The 22,319-nt window shown below is 42.0% G+C and overlaps 1 protein-coding gene and 3 non-coding genes across 5 annotated transcripts; all 4 read left to right on the top strand.

Moving 5' to 3' along the window:
* The first annotated feature begins 10,065 nt into the window (after positions 1-10,065).
* On the top strand, positions 10,066-13,796 carry RPS12 (ribosomal protein S12). 2 transcript variants are annotated; one of them, XM_071740891.1, is made up of 6 exons: positions 10,066-10,130; positions 10,269-10,320; positions 10,718-10,834; positions 12,365-12,467; positions 12,912-13,013; positions 13,710-13,796. In XM_071740891.1, the coding sequence occupies exons 2-6, from the start codon at positions 10,307-10,309 to the stop codon at positions 13,770-13,772; spliced, it is 399 nt and encodes a 132-aa protein (XP_071596992.1). In that variant the 5' UTR covers positions 10,066-10,130; positions 10,269-10,306; the 3' UTR covers positions 13,773-13,796. The 2 variants fall into 2 exon arrangements, with proteins under 2 accessions (XP_071596992.1, XP_071596993.1); XM_071740892.1 differs by having other exon boundaries at positions 10,093-10,130; positions 10,272-10,320.
* LOC139795608 (small nucleolar RNA SNORD101) lies at positions 11,514-11,586 on the top strand. The gene has a single exon (XR_011725596.1). It is a non-coding gene; the product is annotated as a small nucleolar RNA SNORD101 (small nucleolar RNA).
* Positions 12,759-12,845, top strand: LOC139795618 (small nucleolar RNA SNORD100). The gene has a single exon (XR_011725605.1). It is a non-coding gene; the product is annotated as a small nucleolar RNA SNORD100 (small nucleolar RNA).
* Positions 13,278-13,412, top strand: LOC139795617 (small nucleolar RNA SNORA33). Its single transcript, XR_011725604.1, has one exon. It is a non-coding gene; the product is annotated as a small nucleolar RNA SNORA33 (small nucleolar RNA).
* Positions 13,797-22,319: the final 8,523 nt, after the last annotated feature.

Here is a 22,319-nt window from a genome sequence, read left to right as displayed (position 1 = left end):
CATGCTCCGTGTGTCCACCGGTTTTGTAGAACGTTACGACCCCACCTCTCCTGTCAACCTCACCATATGGAGCACCACTGACCATCTGCTTGGAGCAGTTACACAAATAAAGACAGCGGGAAAGACTACTAAGGGTGAAACAGGAGTTTTGGAGTGGTTAAGCCCCCAGCTGCAACAAAGAAAAACTATTACCCAGAAAGTTGAGCGCTTGGCTAGTCTCATAATTAAAGGTCGTCTTCGTATTGTGGAATTGACTGGACAAGAACCAGTCCTCATCCAGCTGCTGATGGAGAAGACGACCCTAGATTGGTACCTCCTTAACTCCTCCGAGCTCGCAGAAGCCCTGTTGCAGGCACCAAGCCTTGTTACCACTGCGCTGCTAGCCCCAAAAGCATTAGAGTGGCTAGGTCAGTGGCAATGGATCCTCAAGCCACTGCGAGAAGACAAGCCCATCCCAGACGCTCTCACTGTATTCACGGACGCGGGAAAACGCTCCAGGAGAGCTGCAGTCATATGGAAGAAAGGAGATCAGTGGTGTCAGCATATCATTCAAGCCTCCCCTCAAGACAACTTACAGACCTTGGAGCTCCTTGCAGTCATATGGGCTTTGCATACCTTTGAGGAACCCGTGAACATTGTCTCAGACTCCTTATATGTTGTAGGAGTGGTTTCCAGAATAGAGGATGCTGTTATCAAAGAAGTAAATAACCCACGTCTAGGGATCCTGTTCATACAGCTTCAAAAAACTGTTCGGTCTCGCAAGGAGCCCTGTGCCATCATTCATATCCGCAGTCATAAATGGGAAGAGGGCCTCGGGGAAGGCAATGCAAAAGCAGACAAATTAGTTGCACTGCATCAAACACAAGCTCTCCCACGCGATACTGCGGCTAGAGAGAGCCACCAAATATTTCATCAGAATGCAAAGGGGCTCGCCCGAGACTTCAATATTCCCTTTCAGCAAGCGCGAGCCATTGTTAAAGCATGTCCAATTTGTAGTCACCATAATATCGGGGTGGGAATGGGAATAGGCGTAAACCCTAAGGGCTTGGAATCAAACCAACTGTGGCAAATGGATGTCACACACGTGCCATCATTCGGTAAACTAAAATATGTGCACGTCACAATAGATACCTTTAGTCACTATATCTGGGCTACAGCACAAACTGGGGAAAAGGCAATTCACGTAGAGAGACACTTAAGCAGCTGTATTGCAGTCATGGGTTTGCCTCAAAAAATAAAAACAGACAACGGACCCGCGTATACCAGTCAAAAAATAAAACGGGTCATGAGTTTTTGGAACATAAAACACACCAGAGGGATCCCACATGTTTCTACAGGGCAAGCGGTGGTAGAACGTGCCAATGGCACTTTAAAGAGATACCTGGATAAATTCAAAAACATCCACAGCCCTGGTGAAAGGCTCTTACGAGCCCTATTTGTGCTAAATCACTTGTGTAGGTTTGGGGACAACGATATGCCGCCCGCCGTTATTCATTTTCAAAAGGAAACCACCCCAGCCCCCCCCATTTTTGTAACATATAGGGACCCTGCGACAGGACTCTGGCAGAAGCCTTCACAAGTACTCTACTGGGGAAGAGGTTATGTGTGTGTTTCTACCCCAGCAGGTTCTAGGTGGATCCCAGCAAAATGGACTCGCCCAGTTATAGCCCATGAACAGTCCACTGGCCCGGAGACGACACCGACTCCAGACAGCGCTGAGACCCCTGCTGGCTCCGGTGTTGCAGAGATTCCAGATTAACCTCCCCTTTGACACCGAAGAGGATGTGGAGACTCGTGTTATCCCCTCTTTGAACTCTCTGCAGGACAGATACAGATTGCCTCCCTATTGTGTTATTTGTTCTTCCTATGAGCATTTTGCTTGGGTAAAATTGCGGTGTGGGGCGTGTCACAGGGAATTTTGGATCTCCCAACGTAATCTACAAGTTGCCTTTTGTTGCTTAACGTGTGCTTTGGTTAGGAGAAGGCAAGATCCTTCTCATGCTTTGGCAGCTTTAACAGAAGAACCTTATCCTTTGGCAATACGTAGAGTAGAAAATAGAGAAGACCTTTTATTAAGGTTCCTTAAGTGGCAATTGAAGTATACTGTAGAACAGCTTTTAGCAAGTACTAGTTCGGTGTTGTTAGAATCTATTCGTGGAAAGAATGTTTATGTTCCTGTTGCATGGCAAGTGGAGCCCCAGGAGTGGGATGACACTTGTCGTAGGTTTATGTAGTCTTGCCGGCGTTGTTGCCCCCTGGGGAACGATAGGGAAAGTAGAAGAGAGGCAGAACATATGGGTCACTTGGGCCAACAAAACAGGACAACATAGTATGTGCCTTTCCTTAGCCACCCCTTCGGACCCCTTTAGAACCTGCCTTATTGGTGTACCCACCGATGATAGCCCCGGCATTATAAGAATGTATCAACAATGTCCAGGGGGAAAAAGGAGTCTTGGCTATAAGAATGTTACCTATATACAAGAACTTGATTTGCTTGGCTCTACGCCTGCAAATTATTGCTTTAATTTTCCCTACACTTATAATGAAAATATTCAGGGATCCCCGGTAGATCTTTCTCCCACCCGTCAGTATAATGTTTCGACTTACTGCCTGAAGAACCACACGATGGTTCGGAATGTCTCCTCAAAAATAGGTCACCTCCCAGAAGGATATTTTTTGATTTGCGGAGACCGGGCATGGCAGGGAATACCCGCATACCCTAAAGGTGGCCCTTGCTATATAGGCCGTTTAACGATGTTTGTCCCTAGCATCACCACCTTAATTGGCCGAAATCGCACGCGGTCACGCCACAAGAGGGCAACTCAGGCCCAGCAGCTAGGACCGGACTGTGATGACAACGTAGTATTATGGGACAGACCTGAAAGAATTCTTGCTAGCATTCTTGCCCCAGGAGTAGCTTCCGTCCAGGCCTTAACCCAGTTGACTAAATTAGCTTGCTGGACGGGAAAACAAATCAACATTACATCCCAGATCCTTAGCGAATTAGCTGAGGATGTTGAAGGGATTCGGCACGCTGTACTCCAAAATCGTGCAGCGATAGATTTTTTACTTTTAGCTCATGGTCATGGCTGTGAAGAATTTGAAGGCATGTGCTGCATGAACCTTTCCGATCACTCAAATTCGATCCATCGTCAGTTGGCCACCCTTAGAGACAATATGCATAAGCTCCAAATAACCTCTGACCCTTTTACCTCCTGGCTGGCATCCTTTGGCCTGAACCCTTGGCTAATTTCCTTATTGGAAAGGGCTCTTTTAGTAATAGTAGTGATAGTTATTTTGCTTTTGTTCCTGCCTTGTGTATTGCAGTGTATTCAGAGAATGATAATATCAGCTTTTGCAAGTAGCAGAGTTATAATGTTAGCTAAAGAAAACGGGGGAAGTGTGGAGAGTCTTACAGACCAATGGTTGCAAAACAAAGGACATGGCAGTGTGAAGCTGGTTAGCGTATAGGCGACAAGGACAAGGTGTCCTTGTCACCAACTGTTACACAGTAACAGAATGTTGTGGTTAGCAGTAAGGGGAATGTAGCCCCCAAGAAGAATGTTCTAGAAACTGCAAGGCGTTGCCTAGCTACATTGCGTCAGTAGCTAAGAACCAATGAGGAGCTTAGTTTTTGTAATATGCATGAGCTGATTAAGGACCTTATAAAAGTGTAACGAATGTTCAATAAAGTTGAGACTTGTTGATCATGATAGCATGAGTCTTGTCTCCCGTGGCTCCGGTTATCCAACACTGGGCCTAAGCTCCCAGTTCATTATCGGCGACACCTGAGGACTTGTGGTTCTCTCTACAGTGTTGGGACTCCCAAGGGCTGAGGAAGAGACCCAAGAGGTACATCCCCCTTTGTTCACAGAAAGAAAGATTGGATGGTCAAGGAGGGATTGTCTCTAGGGACTCTGCTTTGCTACAGCTGACTGACCCAACTTCATTTCTCAAAAACTTAACCCCTTTGGCACAGCTCCGCTCTCTAAGATTCCTCAGGGGTGGCAGGGCTGGTAGTGACTGCTGATTTATCTCATCAGTACAAGAATTCATATATGAAAAAGAGATGTAGTGACCCTCTCTCATGTATCAAAGGAAAATTCAGGATGGCTTCTTAAGACTGGTAGACCAAGCAAGATTCATGATCATCTAGAGAGCCTGTAGCAAGTTACTGGAACGATAAAACAGAAACAGAAGAGCTAGATAACGGAGCTGTCATAAGAATCAATAGCTATGAACTGGTCAGGAGTTAATTTACACTGGAAATGAGGAAGAGATGGAATCCATTTGGCCCAAATTCCTGTTGGGGGCAGAGGAATGTGAGGAAGGAGATCACAGGCATGGGCTGGGGAATTCTTCCAAATGTAATAAAGGAGAGGCCATCTATTCAAGAGAAAAATTTGTAACTACTTCTTAAAAGCACTGTTTTAACTAGGCCCATCAGTATGCTATCTAGTGCCCAGTTAAAATATTAAGATGCATAATAAGGACATTTGAGGGCAAAGGTTGCCTGACTTCAGAATTTCGTACTCCATGTGACAGGATAAAACAGAATTATCTTCTTATCACAAGATTAGGAAACTTAAAAACTATTTAGCAGGCACAAAGAACAACAGCCACACATTCCTTTGCTAAAGCCTATTTTGACAATAAATTGTGTGTGGCATAATGGCAATGAAGTTGAAAAATCCCTAAGAACTGCCTTGATTTTTTTTCCTATCTGCCTTCAGAAAAAGACAGAAATGTAAATCCTTTTTGCAGATACTTTCTCTTGAAACAGCCTTATCCTCCAAAAAGAGGAAGACCACTTGCAAGCTATGCTGGGTTTAGCAAAAGGAAAACAAGGAAGTGATACATGGAAAGTAAATAAGTAAATAAGTAAATAAGTAAATAAGGTTGAGTAAATAATCGAGTAGATAAGATAAACTTATAGAGATTAAAACTGTGGTGAGAAAATGAAACATTTATTCTTGTGGCTAAATTGAGATAATTAGGTTCAGGAAGTGAAATAGTTTTCACTCCAACTACTTGCTTTTTTCAATCTAGATTCTCACTTGGAGTATTCCAACTACTTTCAAAACCCAGTCCTCATCTCATTAATAACTACACGTGAGTAATGAGTAGCCCAATAAAGCCTATGCAGTCAGATGTCCACAAAGTCAGTGTGTGCAGTAGAATTCTGAAATGTGTGAAGTAGTAGCAATGCACATGGATTAGCATGAGCTATGGCTCCCGTAATGAAATCAGGCTATGAGCTCCCTATGTATGCATACAGGTTACTTATACACTCCTCATTATTGTCAGAAGAAAGCATTTGATGGAAATATTTATTAATTCTTCATATCTTTTAAAAAATGGAACTCTAAAAATACCTCTTTTGTTAACCTTTGAACTGGCAGTTATCAGTTATTACTATTATAGTAACTACTATATATAGTAATTACTATAGTTATTACTATTCATGATAGTTTTTGAAGTTTAACAAAAATTTTTTTTAAAAGCATACAAGCCTTTCTTGCTTATGTCATGTCTGCAACAACTTAACAAATTTCAATCTTTCCTTTCGGATCCTAAATCACATGTAGAATCCAAGCCTTGGGGCACTAGCCCTCTGTTAATACTGCAAATAGAGTCTATGTCCATTGCTTATAAGATAAAAAACTATTAAGAACAATTTCACCTGTGGGCTTCACATCAGGGGGTTCTTCTCAGCCATATGGGAATACATATCCTGTTATTGCTCTGTATATTTGTAGACATCTTAGAAATAACTTTGCATCACAATGCAGAAATGACTTACCTAGTGCTTATTTGCATCCTGTTACTATTTCTTTTGCCAGAAGTCATAGTGACTGCACACAGGTATTTTGAAAGCATTTAAAGTGGCTCTAATGTAATCACACGATAGCCACATCCTTTGAGACTCTAGTGCATAATCTGTGAAATGCAACCAAAGCCAGCAAACTGTTTTATTCAGTTACCATAACATCAAGATCTTTATTGTTTTTAAATCTGTATTAAAATGCCATAGCATGTCATCCTTCTGAGATCCCAGAATGGTCTCACCATACGCTCTCCGGGCACTTGAAACTTGATTCAGACATCTCTTGCACTCCTGAATAACAGCACATGATTGGCTGTTTGAACCTTTACCTGGGGTGCTTGAAAATACACGTGGCTCCTCTGGGCTGATGAGCAGGACTTCTGTGGATATAGGGTGAGAAAACAGGCTAAAAAGCCTATTTTTAGGCCACAAAAATAAGATGCAGAACCTTTTTCTGGACTGTGTGACCAGGAACTAAATAAGTTGCTTAGGAAGAGTAGAATGAAATGTGTACTAGTGTTACTTGCAAGAAAGCTTCTAGGTCAATGTTCCACCGGCCTGAGAAATCACGTCTGGTTTGGAATAAAAATGAGATAATTCTCTCTTGTGACATTAGAAATCTAATCTTAGCTCATGCCTCTGCTTTGCATTTCTAAAAGCAGCTGTCAGAAGGAAGTTTTGCAAGGATTGTTCTGAACCCAAATTGTTCAGTTTCACAGTGTCATGGGCTTCTCTTGGGAATTTATAATACCTGACACTTTTGCCTATCTTTCTGGCTACCTGGTCATACTTTGCTGCTGTCTGAACTCATTCAGTTCCTGAGTCTCCACAGTTTACAACATGGCAGCATTTAAGGTACCATAGAGTCTGGCTTTTTGAGAAAAAGATGTTTGTGGGTGAAGGTAAAGGTTACCACAGCAAGAGACAAGAAACAGAGAAAGCACAGAGGAGCAGGAAGAGAACAGCTGAGACAGAGTAAACCATTATATCCCCACTGCAGTACTGTCCTGAAACCCCCCCCAAGTTCAGTTGCCATTTTGATTGCAGAGGGCAAAAAGAGGAAGGCTGCCAACCTGGAAAGGGGTTATGGACAGGGGAAGTAAAAGAATTGAATGGAGACCACAGAAGGGAATAGTTGTAACTATTTTTATTATAGGCAGCAAGATAGTGAGTCATAAAGGATCGCCCAGAAAAGCTGGCTGTTGAGAATCCAAATTCTTGAATGTCACAAGACATCACCTTGTGATTACTCTTCCTCTTCCCAAATCCAAGTTTATATACAGCATGGTATGTGGTTTAATAATAAAATCTTTAGAAAAGCCAAGTTCCTCATCTGGGGCTGGCTGCTCAGTGAAGCACGAGGCCAGTGCTTGCACTGTCACCACCTCAGCCTTCCAGACCCCAGACAGGCTCTTGCACTGCATCTGGCAGCTCCATGTTTTCTAGAATTCTGGGTTTTACCCCACTCACCCACCCTCAAATGGCCTAGAAGTACTCTCTTAATTCAGGACAGCAATCCTTGTCTTAAATGTGTCATGCCCCATGGCTGTGTACCAGCATTTAAACCACAGGGTGCTAAAGGGACATTCATCATAACTCAAACAGAAAATACAAAGGTTAAGAAACTCACTGCTCCGTGTTGGAATCTGGGACAGAAACATGGAATGGGTTGAGTGGTGCCAACAGCGTGGAGTGCCCACATGGATGCTGAGCTCACGTTAACACACCATGAAGCAGAGTGGCCTTTCAAAGAGAATCCCAGTTTTCCATTAATTATTACACAAATAAGAAGACTTGCTATGGTACACAGACATTTGAACACAAGGGGCAGTGCCAATGGAAACTTCCCCTCTGTGTACATATAACTTTTGCCTTAGCACAGCTTGTTTTCTGGCAACTGTGCTAGGAAAACTATTTTTGCATATTCTATTTGTAGAGTATTAAATTATAATTTGACTGTGATTACCACTTTTGCTGTAATAGATACCTTTCAGGTGTGCATGTGTCCATCTCCTGAACAGAATATATGTTGAACTTATCCAGCAATACTGATGTGTCCTATGGCTGACTAAGGACTTTTTGTTTTCCTTTGGTGATCTTGCAGAAGACAATGGTTTATTGTTCCATTCAGTACAAAACCTCCTCTATAGATTATCCATCTCTGAGGCTTCTTAGGGGGCATGGGAAAACTATGTGATAGCTGGATACAGGGAAGAACATTGTCTCAGAGGAACGGGAAAGAAAGCGGGCATTATAATTTGTGTGTGTTTGTGTATGTTCTGGGTTTGTTCTGCATACTTTCTGGTACATTCTGAGCAGCACTCAAGAAATTACATCTTCCCACTTCTAAAATCAATTCTTGAAGAAGAAGGGGAGAAGTCAAGGCCAAACGCCCCACATGAGCTACTAGGTGAGAGTGACTGTGCAGTGGAGAAGTTCAGAGGTTCAGACAATACAGGGTAGTGGTTGGGAGGTGGCTTAACTTCACCTTTGAGCTGTCAGTGCAACAGGCAGCATTGTTCCTCCTGGCTTTGCCCTTGTATCTCTGAGTGCAGGGTGAGGAGTGTCCCCACATGATGCTGCTGCCTCCATCACTGCTTCAGAGGGCTCTGGTTAGGTTCTGCTCCCTCCACGATTGCTTTGGAGAGCTCTGCACCCTCCAAACAGCCAAACAGCTGTATTATAAAGTGGTACCCATCTGCCTGCCTCAGTGCTGACATTAGCAGAGAGACAGCAGGAGTCCAGGAGCGCTGCAGACACAGCCCCTTCCAGGCCTTTTCCCCGTGCAGTCTCACAAGGACTGCTGCTGCCTGAGCTTGGGGCCCATGGGCAGCTCTGAGCTGCAGCTTCCCTCCCTGTCCTCCCCTGCCCACATCAGCTCTAGTGGGTCCCTGTGTGGACAGTGTCTCCCCACCTCTGGGATTTGGCCCACAACTTCAAGGCACCAGGAAGATCAAAGGAGGACGTGTTGTAAAAAAGGTGATGGACAGCATCCGTGACAAATGGTTTCAATCACATTAGCTTCAAGCCATGGCTGTCAATATTTATTACCTATTTTTGTTACCCTTTGTCACGATATATTTTTTATGAAGATGCCACTATGTAGACAACCTGACAGTCAAATTCTTAAGTCTGAAACAGATAGGATAGACAAAATCCCGTATCAGACTGACCACATCCGAACAAATAATGCGCTTGAACTATGGTGGCTGTGATGCACATGAAGAGATCAGCTGGATCATTTGTCAGTGCCCACACACAGAGGTGTGTGATCCCCTGACAGGAACGGCGATGTTCCCTTTTTAAACCTCTGTCTTGTGTTAGTGCAATGGTGTGTTGAAAGCCAGGGGGCTACAGGAGTGGCTCCTGAGAAAACCTGCTAGAAGCTGCCCTGGTTCCAATTTTGGCCCCGCTTCTGGCCAAGGCCAAGCAGATGCAGGAAGCTGGATGCACCTCTGTGAGGATTATATTCAAGAAACGGGAAAAAAGCTGCAGAAATAAAAAAAAGACCTGCAGAGCAGAGCAGGAGGTGAGAGCAATGCCGGAACAAAGACACCAAGGGCAGTGAGGAAGAAGGGGGAGAAGGCACCCAAGAGAAGATTTCCCCTCAGCCCACGGTGAGATGGCATCTGTCCCCCTCCAACCCACCCACGGAGGAGCAGAGTGGAGCACTCCCTGAAGGACCACAGTAAGGCAGCCGTGAATTTGTAGCCACCGTAATTGTAGTGACATTACTGGGGGATGGAAACCTCCCTGTCCTAGAGAGACAAAGTGGATTCTGTATTCTCTATCCCACAGTGAGGGTGAGGGGATGAGCGAGCCGAGTCCCCGTTGGTACCAGCTGTGCCCACACCGTGACACCGAGGTACATCTGAATGCTGTGACCCCTCCGAGGGACAGCAGGGATTTAAGCGGGGTCTGTTCCCTACTTTCCTCCAGGCTGCCAGGGATTGAGAAACGGTGCCATGAGCAGCCAGACCATTTTAGCAGCAACAGGTGCAGTTACGGCCCCTAGCCCCTCTAGCCGGCTGGGCTGTTTCCCCAGCAGGCCGCAATCCCGTCGATCGGACCGGGCCGGGCCTGCCTTGGCCCGGGAGATCGGGAGTGAAGGGAGCGGGGAGGGAGAGAGTGAGGCCCGGCGGCCCCGCCGTCTCCATGGCTACGCGAGGACTGGCGAGCTGGTGGATCAGGCAGTGCCGCGGACAGCCTCGGCGCTGACGCGAGCTGGGGTCCTCGGGCGCTATAAATGCGTGAGGCGGAAGCGGCTCCGCCTCTTTCGCTGGCGGCGGGCGGCAGTGCCGGGGTGAGTATCGGTGATGGCGCCGGGGCCTGCCGGGGTCAATCCCCGCCGCCGGCGGGGCATCGCGGCGGGAGCGGGCCGGGCGGGGGCCCCGGGCGGTCTGGCGCCACTCACCGGGGCGGCCTGTGTCTGTATTTGCAGCAGGAAGCCGGGCGGGAACAGCACCCACCGAGAGCGCCATGGCCGAGGAAGGGTGAGTGGGGCCGGGGCGAGAAGAGGGGCCGCGTGGGCTGCGTCTCGCTTGTCTGCGCCGCACCGCATCGTGTCGGGCCGTGGCCTGCTCAGGCACGGCCGTGCGTGGTGCTGCTGCTGCGTGGTTCCTGCAGCAGAAAGGCAGAGACTTGGAGCCTGTGGAGCAGAGTGTGTGTGTGTGCGCCGGCCTTCTTTGTGAGGGAGCGTGGGGAGCCGCAGCTGGCTGCCTCGCCCGGAGTGTTAAATCTCTCCTGGATTCTTTAAATTTGCTTTTTTTCATTTTCTTCTGTGTATTTTTTTGTCCTGGCCTTTTTCTCTGTAAATTCTAATGGCTGGATGCTTTTTCTTCTAGTTGTAAGGTGTTGGTACGATCAGAGCAATGTCTGTTTTCTTTCCAGCATTACTGCTGGAGGTGTAATGGATGTTAACACCGCCCTGCAAGAAGTGCTGAAGACCGCACTTATCCACGATGGCCTCGCTCGTGGTATTCGTGAAGCAGCCAAAGCCTTGGACAAGTAAGTGTTGATTGACCTTTTTGTCTGTGGTGAATTACGAAATTGGGCGAGGTATCTTGTGCCTCTGTTTAACCTCTGTTTAAGACGTAGAATGCTCAGCAAGGGTAATTGAAAACTTGAACATTTTTCTGCCAGGGAGTTTAATTTTTTGCAATCTGTGTTTTAAGCTCTTTAACTGTGATAGTGAAATACAGATGGTAAACTCAGTGCCTCAAGAATAACAGAATCTAGTATATTATGTTCTTGTGACCCTGATGCCATCGAGTTTTTGTGGAGTGATGCTATGAAGAAAATTAAATTATTCTGGCAGCGTGTAGGTGTGGAAATCTGGGGCACAAGAATCCTGGGTCTTAACAAAATACAAGGTCCTGTCAGAATTTTCTGAAAGTTTTAACTGGGAGAGTTAATATAAGACTCAATCTGCAAGAGTTCATTTAGGTTTTTTAAAGAAAACGTAAAATCATAGCTTGCTTTTACTTCTTCGCTAGCTTTATTTTTTTTTTGTTATTTATTTCAGCTGTAAATAATTTTGGGACAACATCAAAACAATATTTAGCTTGTAATAGGTGTGCCAAGCTTATTAGTTAGGTATGGTTTCCTGGGAAGGTGAAGTGCTGTGTATCGATACATATATTAACCTTATATAAGAATAAACAGTGCTTAAACGTAGTGCTACAGTGTTTGGGTGATGACTTCAGATCTTTGTCGGATACCCCTTCACTCTCCTGAGTGAGAACAGCAGTCTGACAAACCTGTATGCAAACAGCTCCAAGGCAAGGTACCAAGCAATGAAGAAAAACTATAACTCGGGGTTTAAATACATTTGTGTGTGGTGATTCTTGCTTGGAAGTGTTCTAGTGAAAGTCGTGATGAAAGATGGCCAGAAGTGCTTTGTTTGCAGTGGTCAAAGTACTTTAGGTGATGCATAGAAGACCTATTCAGCTCTCTTTGTTGTCAGGTGTCCCTTTGGTATTAACATTGTACCACAGTATACAAAGATCCTAATTAGAATTGGGACCCTCTCATATTATCTTCATTGAACGTAAGTAGTAAAGATTGTTCTGAAGAGCTTGTAACAACTTGACATGGAAATTGAAGCTTTTAACAATTAAAATTCTGATGTTAAATGACTGTAATCTGAGGTAAACAATGAAAAGCAACTTGTACCTTGGTTGCTTTCTGACAGTGGCAGTGGTTCGTTATGGGACTTGGTGTTTATCCAGTCATATCCAGACACTGCTTTTTCCTGTGGCTGATACTTCATTTAGTGGAATTTTGAGAAGCTTCTGTAACTGGAATAGAATCTTACTAGAAATGTGTGAGTAGTCTGGCTTGTGTATGAGAAATATAAAATGAAGTAGTTACCAAAAGTATACTTAGTATTTAAAAAGATGAAAGTGTCAAAACCAAATAAAACTTAATAAGTGGTTGTCTAGAAATGCATGTGCTGAGTTTTGTTCTTCATGGTTTTGATGACTGAAGTTTAAGCAGCATCTGAAGTTTAGAGCTGTCTGTTCTCATGTTTTTTAGACGCCAAGCCCACCTTTGTGTCCTGGCTTCAAACTGTGATGAACCCACATATGTAAAGTTAGTTGAAGCACTTTGTGCAGAACATCAGATCAACTTGATAAAGGTGAGAGTCGGAACTTCACACAAAATTTGGGAACAGTTACCTTGCTTGCAATGTCAGCTGCTTGTTTCAGCTGAACCTTTGAAGCACTTTGTTAATTCTGTGTATGATTTATGTAAGCAGAATTTCTCTGAGCAGCAAAGATTAAGTTCTGTGCGACTGTCACAGAAGCAGTAGAAAAACTGTGAATAAAAAAGTTAAAATGAGTTACTGTGTCCTATATCACTTTCATAATAATGAAAGTGGTTGTGGAGCATGGAAGGACTTCGGTGGTAACTTTCTCTTAAAATAAAAGCTGTACAATGATGACACTTTGGCTCCCTCTACTGATAGCTGTGAGGAAAGCAGCCATCCGTTACCCAAAATTTCTGAGAGTACAGCAGCTTTTTGCTGAGCTCATTAAAGTTAGAAGTGTCTGGTTCTGAGGTGATGCAATGTTTTACACAGGTTGATGACAACAAGAAGCTGGGTGAATGGGTTGGTCTCTGCAAGATCGACAGAGAAGGAAAACCTCGCAAAGTAGTGGGCTGCAGTTGTGTGGTTGTCAAAGTAAGATGATGCTAATTATAAACTATTTCTTGACTTTAAACAGTAAAGAGCAGGATGCTTTAGGTATGGGGCTTTTAAATAGAGCCCTCTAGATTTTAATTTTATGTTACATCTTAATTCCGTTTTTGATGAAAATAGCTGCTTCCCTGTTCTATATTTCCCTTTATTTAGAACACTCATTTTGTCAATAGTGTGTCTTTAATCTGTTCTCACTTGGCAGTAAGCATTAAAGACCTTTTAAAATAGAAAATTTTGCTTCAGAAAATGCCAGCTCAGTGTATCTGCTTAACTTTACAGTGTTTTGCAGAGCATGTTTTAAAATGACACTGGTAAAGAAAAGCCACAGTACGAGCCTTAAAGACTTTGTAGTCTTTGAGGTCCCAAGAGATGGCTACATCTTCACAATAAAGACTAATGCCTTCTGCATGTGTTTTCATACTTTCGGTGCTGTTCCACATGTTTTTTTTAAAGGGTTTATTTGGATCCATTCTAAAGGGTGTTACGCTTGACTGAATTTTCATTAGATTATTGTTTATTAGAGAATGAAGGGAAAGCAGCTGACAAGTTGAGGTTACTTGTATGGAACTCTGGAAATATTTGGGAATGCCTTGAGAAAAGAGTCAGAATCTCTTCTAAAAATAGATTGTGAAATATGGAATGGATCTCTGTTAATAATGAGTTTTTTTTCTGTTACAGGACTATGGCAAGGAATCTCAGGCCAAAGATGTCATCGAAGAGTACTTCAAATGCAAGAAATGAATGGAAAATAAATTCTGAACTTGATTTGTGTGTGTGTGTGATTAGTGGGTGGGTATCTAGAATAGTTCTTTGGGTTGCAGATAACATCAAGCAATGTAAGGACTTCACAGGCCTTGGTGTAGCATATTGGTGTATTAACTGTTGCCTTGCTAAAAAGTTGGAAGCAATCCCTGCCATTCCTGTTCTAGGGTGCTTCTGCTTTGTCCAGACCTAGAGGTTGCCAGCTATGGAACTTCCCACAGGCTCTCAGTTCCAGCAGTGCTGACAGTTGATTACTGACATGGCTTCACAGTGCCTAGGCTTGTGTTTCTGAGGTGTTTCTGAGGTGTTTAAAAGAATGTCTCAAGTACTGCTGTGTTTGTGATGAAAATTTGGTTCCCTCTGCTGAAACCAGTGAGGAGAATGACTTTAACTGTGACCTATGACCCAGGTCTTCTGAAATATTGCAGGCATTTTTTAAAATACTATCTCACATTACTCAGGGAACTTACTTGACATAAGGTGTGTTTTCTTGCTTTTTCCTCCATTGGTTGGTTCTGGCTTTGTATTTGTCATGTACTTCTAGGTCTGACTGTAGGAGTTCAGTAGTTAAATTAGCCAAGTAGTTGGAAGTCTCACTGCTTAAACAAGGTACTGTTGAACTCACCACTTGCCCAGTGTCTTTCTTTCCCTAGTAGTTGGATGCCATAGAGAACTTAGGCTTTTAATAATTCTTTTTTTTGCTCTTTGACAGTAAGGTGGGATTGTGACCGAGCTGAAGATTACTTTTTTCTAAGTTGTTCTGTGTTCTCTGTGGGGCAGCTCTAAGCAGTCAGAAGTCTCTATTATACTTATAAGGAAGATGTGAATGAATATGTGGGACTGAGCACATGAGGTGGGAATGCATGTGTCTGTCTCAGGCCCTAGAGATTCAAATTTTGTTACAGTTTGTAACTCCTTTTTTGATATCCCCAGTAGCAGTGTAGAGGCAGGCCTCTTTTCCAGATACTGGACTCCGATGCACTTTTTTCCAGTTATTAAAGGTCTTAAAATGTCTTGGTTTTCGCCCTGACAGAGCTAAAATTCACCCATGTAGATTGGAACCTTAGTTGTAGCTCTTGCTCATTTAAATTACTGGAGCCTTCTAAACACAGAATAGGAATAATTTGTAAGAGTATTTTTTTGTGTATGGAGTTGGAACATCCTTGAAAAGCTGCTAGGTGAGTGTGTTAGAGTGAGTGAAGAAATTTGGCAGAAAATAAACCCCCTTGCAATCCAACTGACCCTCATGCTAGAGCTGGAGGTGGCTGGGCTTAGATTAAGTGGTAGCCAATTCAACTTACCAACACCACACTAGTAAAGAAATTACTGTGGTAATTATGTGCTGGAGTTTGGACCACTAAATGATTTATCTTCCTACAAGATAAATAAGTAGTGTGATTTTAATAAGCAACAGTAAACAAGTTCTTTTTGGATTGCTGGTGATAGATACCTGTCTGCAAAAAGGTGTACGTGCAAAAAATACCTAGGTTATGAGTACTCTATAGAGGTGTCCTGGGGGGAGGAGGGAACCTGGCCAGAAACCACAGGTTTAGAGATTTACACTATTAAAGAAACTCTACAGATGTAAAGTGCTACACTAGTGTTTGAATCTTACCCAAAGGGGAAATAAAAGGCTTAGGCAGTTGGCTGGCCCCAGAGGTCAGGGATGTCCCTGTGATTGTATCTTCCCTGCTAACTATTGATACTGTTTTACCTGACAGGTGGAGCTTGAGTCAAGCAGATCCTTACTGTGATTAGCTACAAAAAACTCAGTGGGTGGCCTCTGTGAGGGGTGAGGCACTTAGGAGGTGGGTAACTTAAGGGATGTTACAATTTGTCAAAGGGTGGCAGGTTGCTGGCCCAGAGTGTCTAAGGTGCAGTTGGTATTGTTGCCACAGAGTGTAGCTGTGGTGTCTCCACTCCACACCCTTGGTGCAATTTCTCTTGGATTTAGCACACTTGTGTACCCTGGTACAGCCACATCCATTGTAGTCATGGTGCATTGGCCACACTCCACTGACTCCAAATGCTGTATCTTTACTTAAAGAGCACAAATTCAGGGTGTGGACCTTCCACCACCTCCCTGGGCATCCTGTTTGAATGGATGGCTACCCTTTCTGTGAAGTGTTTTTTTCTAATTTGTTTTGTCTAATTTGTTTTTCTATTTTCATAATGCTATTTGCAGCTATGTTCTAGGGAAAGAACTGTCTGAAATGGTGTTGGCAGCCTAATAGGGTTTATGGTTTGCTTTGCCTTGGCTGGAAATTTTATCAGTTAAATTCACCAAGGGAGTTAGGGCCCGAAACTGGAGCACAGTACCTGGGTTTGATGGCCTGTATATTCCTGGGGTTGAAAGTAGTTTCTTATTTGAATGTGTGTCTGTAACAGAAAATCTATAACTGCTAGGAGGAGTAACATCCTTTTAATTCCTTAATATCTCTGGATGAACGTGGCAAATGTGCAATCCATTAAGCTCTCCCAGGGTAGTGGATGAAGATTTAAAAATCCTTAAATCCATATGCTTATATCCTCAGAAATTTGAAGAAGTCTTTCCTAAGCCTGTGCAAGCAAACTGAGCTTTTCCAGATGTTTGTGTTTTTGGCCAAAATACAGCTTTCAGATTTATTTTTTAACACAATTACCTGGGGCAACGGAGAAAGGACTTGGTCCCGAATTCACACGTCACTGATTACAAAGTGGGTTCAGGCAAGGAAATAATGTATAGATACTTCATAGATATGAGGATGTGAAGTTTAAGCAGGCTATATGATAAAATTGGGGTTGCATTAGCATAGGCAAACAACAGACCTCAGATTGATTTACTTATTTATTAAGTGATCTGGCCTTTTAAGTGAAACTTAATTTAGATTGAGGTCAGTTCAAAGTGAAAAATTTCTGCTGGTACAGTTTAAATCTAACAACTTGTGATGTGAAGCACTAATCCCAACATGTACTAGAGTTTCAGAGGGGACTTTTTATTACTTGCTACTTGGGGAAAACATGAAGCCTATCAGTGGAAGAAGGAAGAAATGCTTGTGTCCAGGTGAACTGAAATTGAGATTATTAAAGCAAAAGGAAGAAAACTGTCACTGAAAGGATGAGTAAAAATGAACAGGATTGTTGATTTAATAAAATGCTGAAGAAGTTATCTGCTACTACTTCACCTCTGTGGAGAATGTGGAAGGCTGTTCAACCTGAAGATGTTCCCCTTTGCACTTCCCTCATTGTGTATGGAGAAAGCTATTTCAAAGTTACGTGTTGCACTGTGGCACCATCACTGGATTTGCTGTCCAACATTGTAGAGAAATCGTGTATGCTGGGTAAAGAAAAATGTTTTATGAGCATTCACAGCCCTGGTTAGACCAGAACAGTAAAGCCAGTTTCAGATTCACACTGAAGGCAGTAAGGGAGATGTCTCTCCATCGATTTGGGGTTAGTGCTGCTTTATACTTCTGACAGAAGCAGTGAGATTCCTTGTAACAAGTTGGGGATTTTTAGGTTTTGAGCTTTTTTAAAAGCTGCATAGGGAACATGCACACTGACTAGAGTTGTATAAGACTTGAGAATTGTTAACACAGTGGAATTTATATTTAGTCAAGCTATTAGTTGTAATGTAAGTAGACATCCTTCAGGAGTTTTAGGTAATTTAAACCTGCAAGCAATTTGAGAAGTGTTCAGCACACTCCAAGTGTTCAGCTTCACAGAATGTTCTGCTTCACACAAGTTACTTCCAGTGTGAGAAAAGTAACATTTCATTATCAAAACGGTTTATCTATTTTGCTTATACCATGGGATATTGAAATTGCTTCTTCAACAGTAGCTGCCTTGTGTTTCCTCATTGCTGTCAGGTATGTTAGTTAGCCCTTAGAAAAACAGGTTCAAGTAAGGATTGATTATGTCCACAGGCAAGTTTATTAAGCAACCTTCCTTTTGCAACAATTGAATGATACCTCTACGTACTTTTATACTTTTATTTTTTAAATAAATCACCTGATCATTTTACATGGCAATGAATATTAAAACTAGGGAATGGCGACTCTGTTCCAACGTTTTTTCATTGCAGCAAAATCAGCACTTCCTAAATATTTTTGGGAGAAAGAATTGTGTTGAGATCTTAGGTTTTTTTTTTTTAATAAAGTTGCTTAGGTATCAAGTTAAGGGTTTTCCTGTTACATTTTTTTTCCTGTAGCTGACCTCAGAATGTATGCTGGATTAAGACCCAGTTTACTTTATGCTGATTATACTTACGACTGGCCCCAGTGTTTGGTGTATTTTCAAAAACCTTTGAGAATTCCACCCAAACTTCCTGACTGAGGAAGACAAGTGATTGCTAGTTCTTCATACTGGAAGACCTGGCAGATCCTTCCCTGAGGCTTCTGCTTTCTAGACTAAAGAGGCTGAGTTTTTCATGCTTTCTTGGTGGGTTTATGTTGCCCTATATGAGGCCTGCAGGATTTCAGATAAGACTGAACCAGATACTGGAATTTAGATGAGTGCAGTTGTGGCTTGATTTATGTAGCCTGAAGGACAACAGAAGAAATGACATTTTCTCAGTGGTTTCAGACAGCTATATAAATGGGATTTTTTTTTCAGCCACCGGTCAGCAAGCAAATGGTTATCTGCAGAGTCTTTTTTAACAAATTGAATGGATTTAAGTGGCTAGGATGCTGTTGTATATAATAATCCTACACACATTCAGAATTTTCTCATGTATTGGCATTCTTTTTGAACAAAGGTCCACCTATAAAAAAACCTAAATCCACATAAAATGCATCATGTAGCTGACCTGTTGTAAATGGTATCTTTTCTGGTGTTTAAACACTAAATAAATATTTGAACTTTCAGCCCCTGGGAACAGCTTCCTCCATTCAATTCTAAAGGTGTCTAGGTCACAATCTTACATGAATAAGTGAAAACTGATTTGAAACTTACTAATTTGGATGAGCTTTTCTCCTCTTCCCATTCAAAAGCAACTGGGGAGACCTTTTACAGTACTTAAGCAAAGGTATTTTAAAAATCTTTCACTGAGATGTGAGCAATGTCATATTGCATAAAACAAGGATACTTCTTATGCATAAAATAACACTTGTCACAAATTTACAAACTGATATAAAAGTATTGTACATGGTTTGTTTAGAAAAACTTTAAAGGATCACCTGATATTTCATAGTGCTGAAAGATGATCAGGCACAAAGCAGAGTTATATAGAAACATATATTCACAGAGGGAAAAATGTTTATGTACAAGTCAACCTTCCTGATTTCTTTTCTGGGTGGAAGTTTGTAGCCTCTAAGGTAGTCATCATTCCCATTCCTTGTCAGGAATCTCCACCTTTGCTGTATCCTGACTGGGGTTAATGTCTGTAAGGTAAGGTTTACTGTTTGAAGCACAATGGTAGGGTCTGGGTATCAGTATTTCACAAAAATACTGATGCCTAAGCTGTCAGATATTCTTTTGTAAAGGCAATGAAATAATAGGTATTTAGGTCAGTGCCTGGCATGCCAAGTTCCTGCCCTGTAAAATTTTACAATTGAGTTATGAAACTAAAAAAATATATTTATGCTGACACAGAGAAAAATGTTTATTAAAGCAAATTTCCTGCTTTTGTACTCCAAAAAATTTTAATTGCAGTATCCTTCTTTTTTTCCTTCCCCCCCCATGACTCTAAGGTATTTTGTGCAGTAAAGGAGGTCAAATCCCTCAAATCCCTGTTAAAATATACTTTTTATTTTGAGGACAGAAAAAAGCCATGCCCCTTAAGTAACCTTTTATATTGATTGTATTGTTAGCAACCAGTGTGTTGGATAACATAATACAGATGCTTAGGACAGGTTTAGGAAGGCAAATAGGGAAAGAAAAAACAAACCCTGAAATGCTTCTAGTTTTAGGAGTATGTATTTAAGGGAATGGAGGTCATGTTTTGTGGAACCCCTCCACAAAAATATGAAACACCCTCAGATATCCATATATATAGAAGTGTTTGTATGTCAATACAAGCTGTGGTATATATTCTCTTTTTCATCCATTTATTTGAGTGGACAATATTCAAGTAACACCCTCCAGCTTTGCCTTTTTGTTTTTTTTTTTTTTTTAAGACAGCAAAATAGAATATTTGCCAGCACATGTACAAGAAATGCCTTTATGTACACAGAATTTAGCAAACTACTGTACTTTTAAAAACACGTAAATTCAATTTCCATGTCTGCAGAGACATTCACGTAATCATAGAATTTTAGGAGTTGGAAGGGACCTCTTGGAGGTCATGTGGTCCAACTCTCCTGACAGGGCAGGTTTATGTAGGCATGTTGCACAGCATGGCATCCAGGAGGGTTTTGAATTTCTCCAGAGATGCAGACTCCACAACCTCTCTGGACAGTTTGTTCCAGTGCTCTGCTGCAGCCAAAGTATATGGTTTGCTTAAAAAAAACTTTAACCCTTCTATGAACCTGTTTTATATCCAAATCACAATATCAGCTGGTTCTGACTCATCCCTGGTCTGTTTCAAACTTAGCAGGACAGCTTTTAACATTTCTTCTCAAGACCAACATGTCTTGATGATTTTCTGATCATTGTGAACAGCCTCATTCTGTCTGACCTTCAAGAATATATATACGTCCACTTCAAATAAAAGTTAATTGGAATATTTGTGCCTCCCCCACTTGCAAGTGTGTGAAAACACTCCTAAAAATTCAGTGTGGGGATGAGAGAGGAGTGACTTTGCAAATATTCAGAAGGGAAGAAAAACTTTAACCCCAGCTAGCCTACAGCCAAAATACATGGATAGAACTGCAGGGCCCAGTTGTCTCCATTATCCTGTGATAAAATTCATCATGTTACTCACTGAGCTAGTATGGTTGTGAATATAGATAATGTTAGCTAGTGCTTCCCATAAGATCCCAATTACATTGGTTTATTGATTATTTTCCATGGTCTAAAATTATTGCTAGTAGAGGATCCATCTCAAATATTTATTTATTTTTAAAAATATTTTGCTTAAAGCAACATAATTGTTTCAGAGTCTTTTGTTGTGTACAAGTTGTTTGGCAGGAGAATTGGTCTTTATTTTTTGTTTTTTTTTAACCCTAGCAAACCTAAAATCTTCTCATGTGGAAGTTGAAGTGTTTCTATTCATGGAATTGAGATGAAATAGGAAAGTGGGGGGAGAGGAGGAGGACTGGATATGTAGGAAAGGAAAAGAGTTGAGCAGTCAGGCAGACTGATTCTATGATTATGTGAATGTCTCTGCAGACATGGAAATTGAATTTGTGTGTTTTTAAAAGTACAGTAGCTTGCTAAATTCTGTGCACACAAAGGCATTTCTTGTACATGTGCTGGCAAATATTGTATTTTGCTGAAAAAAAAAGTAAAGCTGAAGGGTGTTACTTGAATATTGTCCACTCAAATAATAGTAGGTAGGGTCAGAGCAGGAAGAGCAAGAGGCCAAGGCAATGAGGTACAGGAGAGTGGTGTTGGGTCTTGAGAGGCCCCTGCCACCACTGGTTTCTTGCCAATAATCACCCATGAAAGGAGTGGCAAAGTGTGTTTCTCATTGTCCTCTAGCACTGATTCACGGGGAGGATGTCTGTCAAAGAACAGAAGAATTTGGTGGAGAAGTGAGGATGCATGCACACCCCCGTGTCATCTCAAAAGGCAGATATGAAGCTCCAGTTATTACTTGGGGGGAAAAAAAAAAAAGAAAAAGAAAAAAAAAAGCTGGATGTGCAGCCCTATTCAAGTTTCTTGGCACACACAGGTTCTTTAAACACAAGGTCAGAGTAATTTGTGTTGGAAAAGACTAGCCTAGCACACTGCCAAGTCTACCACTAAACCATGCCCCTAAACACCACATCTACGCATCTTTTAAATATCTCTAGAGATGGTGACTCCACCATTTTCCTGTGCAGCCTGTCCCAGTGCTTTATTATGAGCATTTTTTTCTAATATCCAATCTAAACCTCATATGCTGTTTTTTTCTATAGTTGTCTTCCATAATTAAAAGATAAGGCAGACCAACAAATCCTAAAAATTATTCTGGGCTCTACTGTGAAAAAGGCTGCTGCATATGAGAAGTTTGTTTTTGTGGTTAAAAATAGTGATGTAAATTCTACCTTTGCCATTGAGTTCTTATGTGGACGTCACTAAGTAATTTGGAAATATTCACAAAGGGAGAACTGATGGTGTGGGTTCACCTGGGTGCACCAATTTGCCTGTGCCTTTTCTGTGAAGTGCCTAATGTTCACAAATATTGACCTTTTGGTTTAAGCACAGAAAGCTACAAAGAAGGCACTTTATAATTTTTTTAAAATTTATTTTAATTTTTTCTGAAAAATTAAGTTTGCAGGAGCTTCAGATTGTCACAGCTTGTGTGACAATAGCTTGTGTTTTTATACTTTCCCAAAGCGTAGAATGGAGAAATTTTTTTTTTTTTTTTTTTTTTTTTTAATAGAATCATAGAATTGGCTGGGTTGGAAGGGACCTCAGAGATCATCAAGTCCAACCCTTGATCCACTACCGCTGCAGTTACCA

Source organism: Heliangelus exortis, chromosome 3 (assembly GCF_036169615.1).
Source record: "Heliangelus exortis chromosome 3, bHelExo1.hap1, whole genome shotgun sequence".
In the NCBI taxonomy this organism is placed as follows: Eukaryota; Metazoa; Chordata; class Aves; order Apodiformes; family Trochilidae; genus Heliangelus; species Heliangelus exortis.
The sequence above is the reverse complement of the archived record's forward strand: the minus strand, read 5'-3'. Positions and strand labels throughout refer to the sequence as shown.

Coding starts and splice junctions, on each gene's coding strand:
- RPS12 (XM_071740891.1), top strand. Junction 12,468..12,911: donor ATCAGATCAACTTGATAAAG/GTGAGAGTCGGA, acceptor TGTTTTACACAG/GTTGATGACAACAAGAAGCT. Junction 13,014..13,709: donor GCAGTTGTGTGGTTGTCAAA/GTAAGATGATGC, acceptor TTTCTGTTACAG/GACTATGGCAAGGAATCTCA.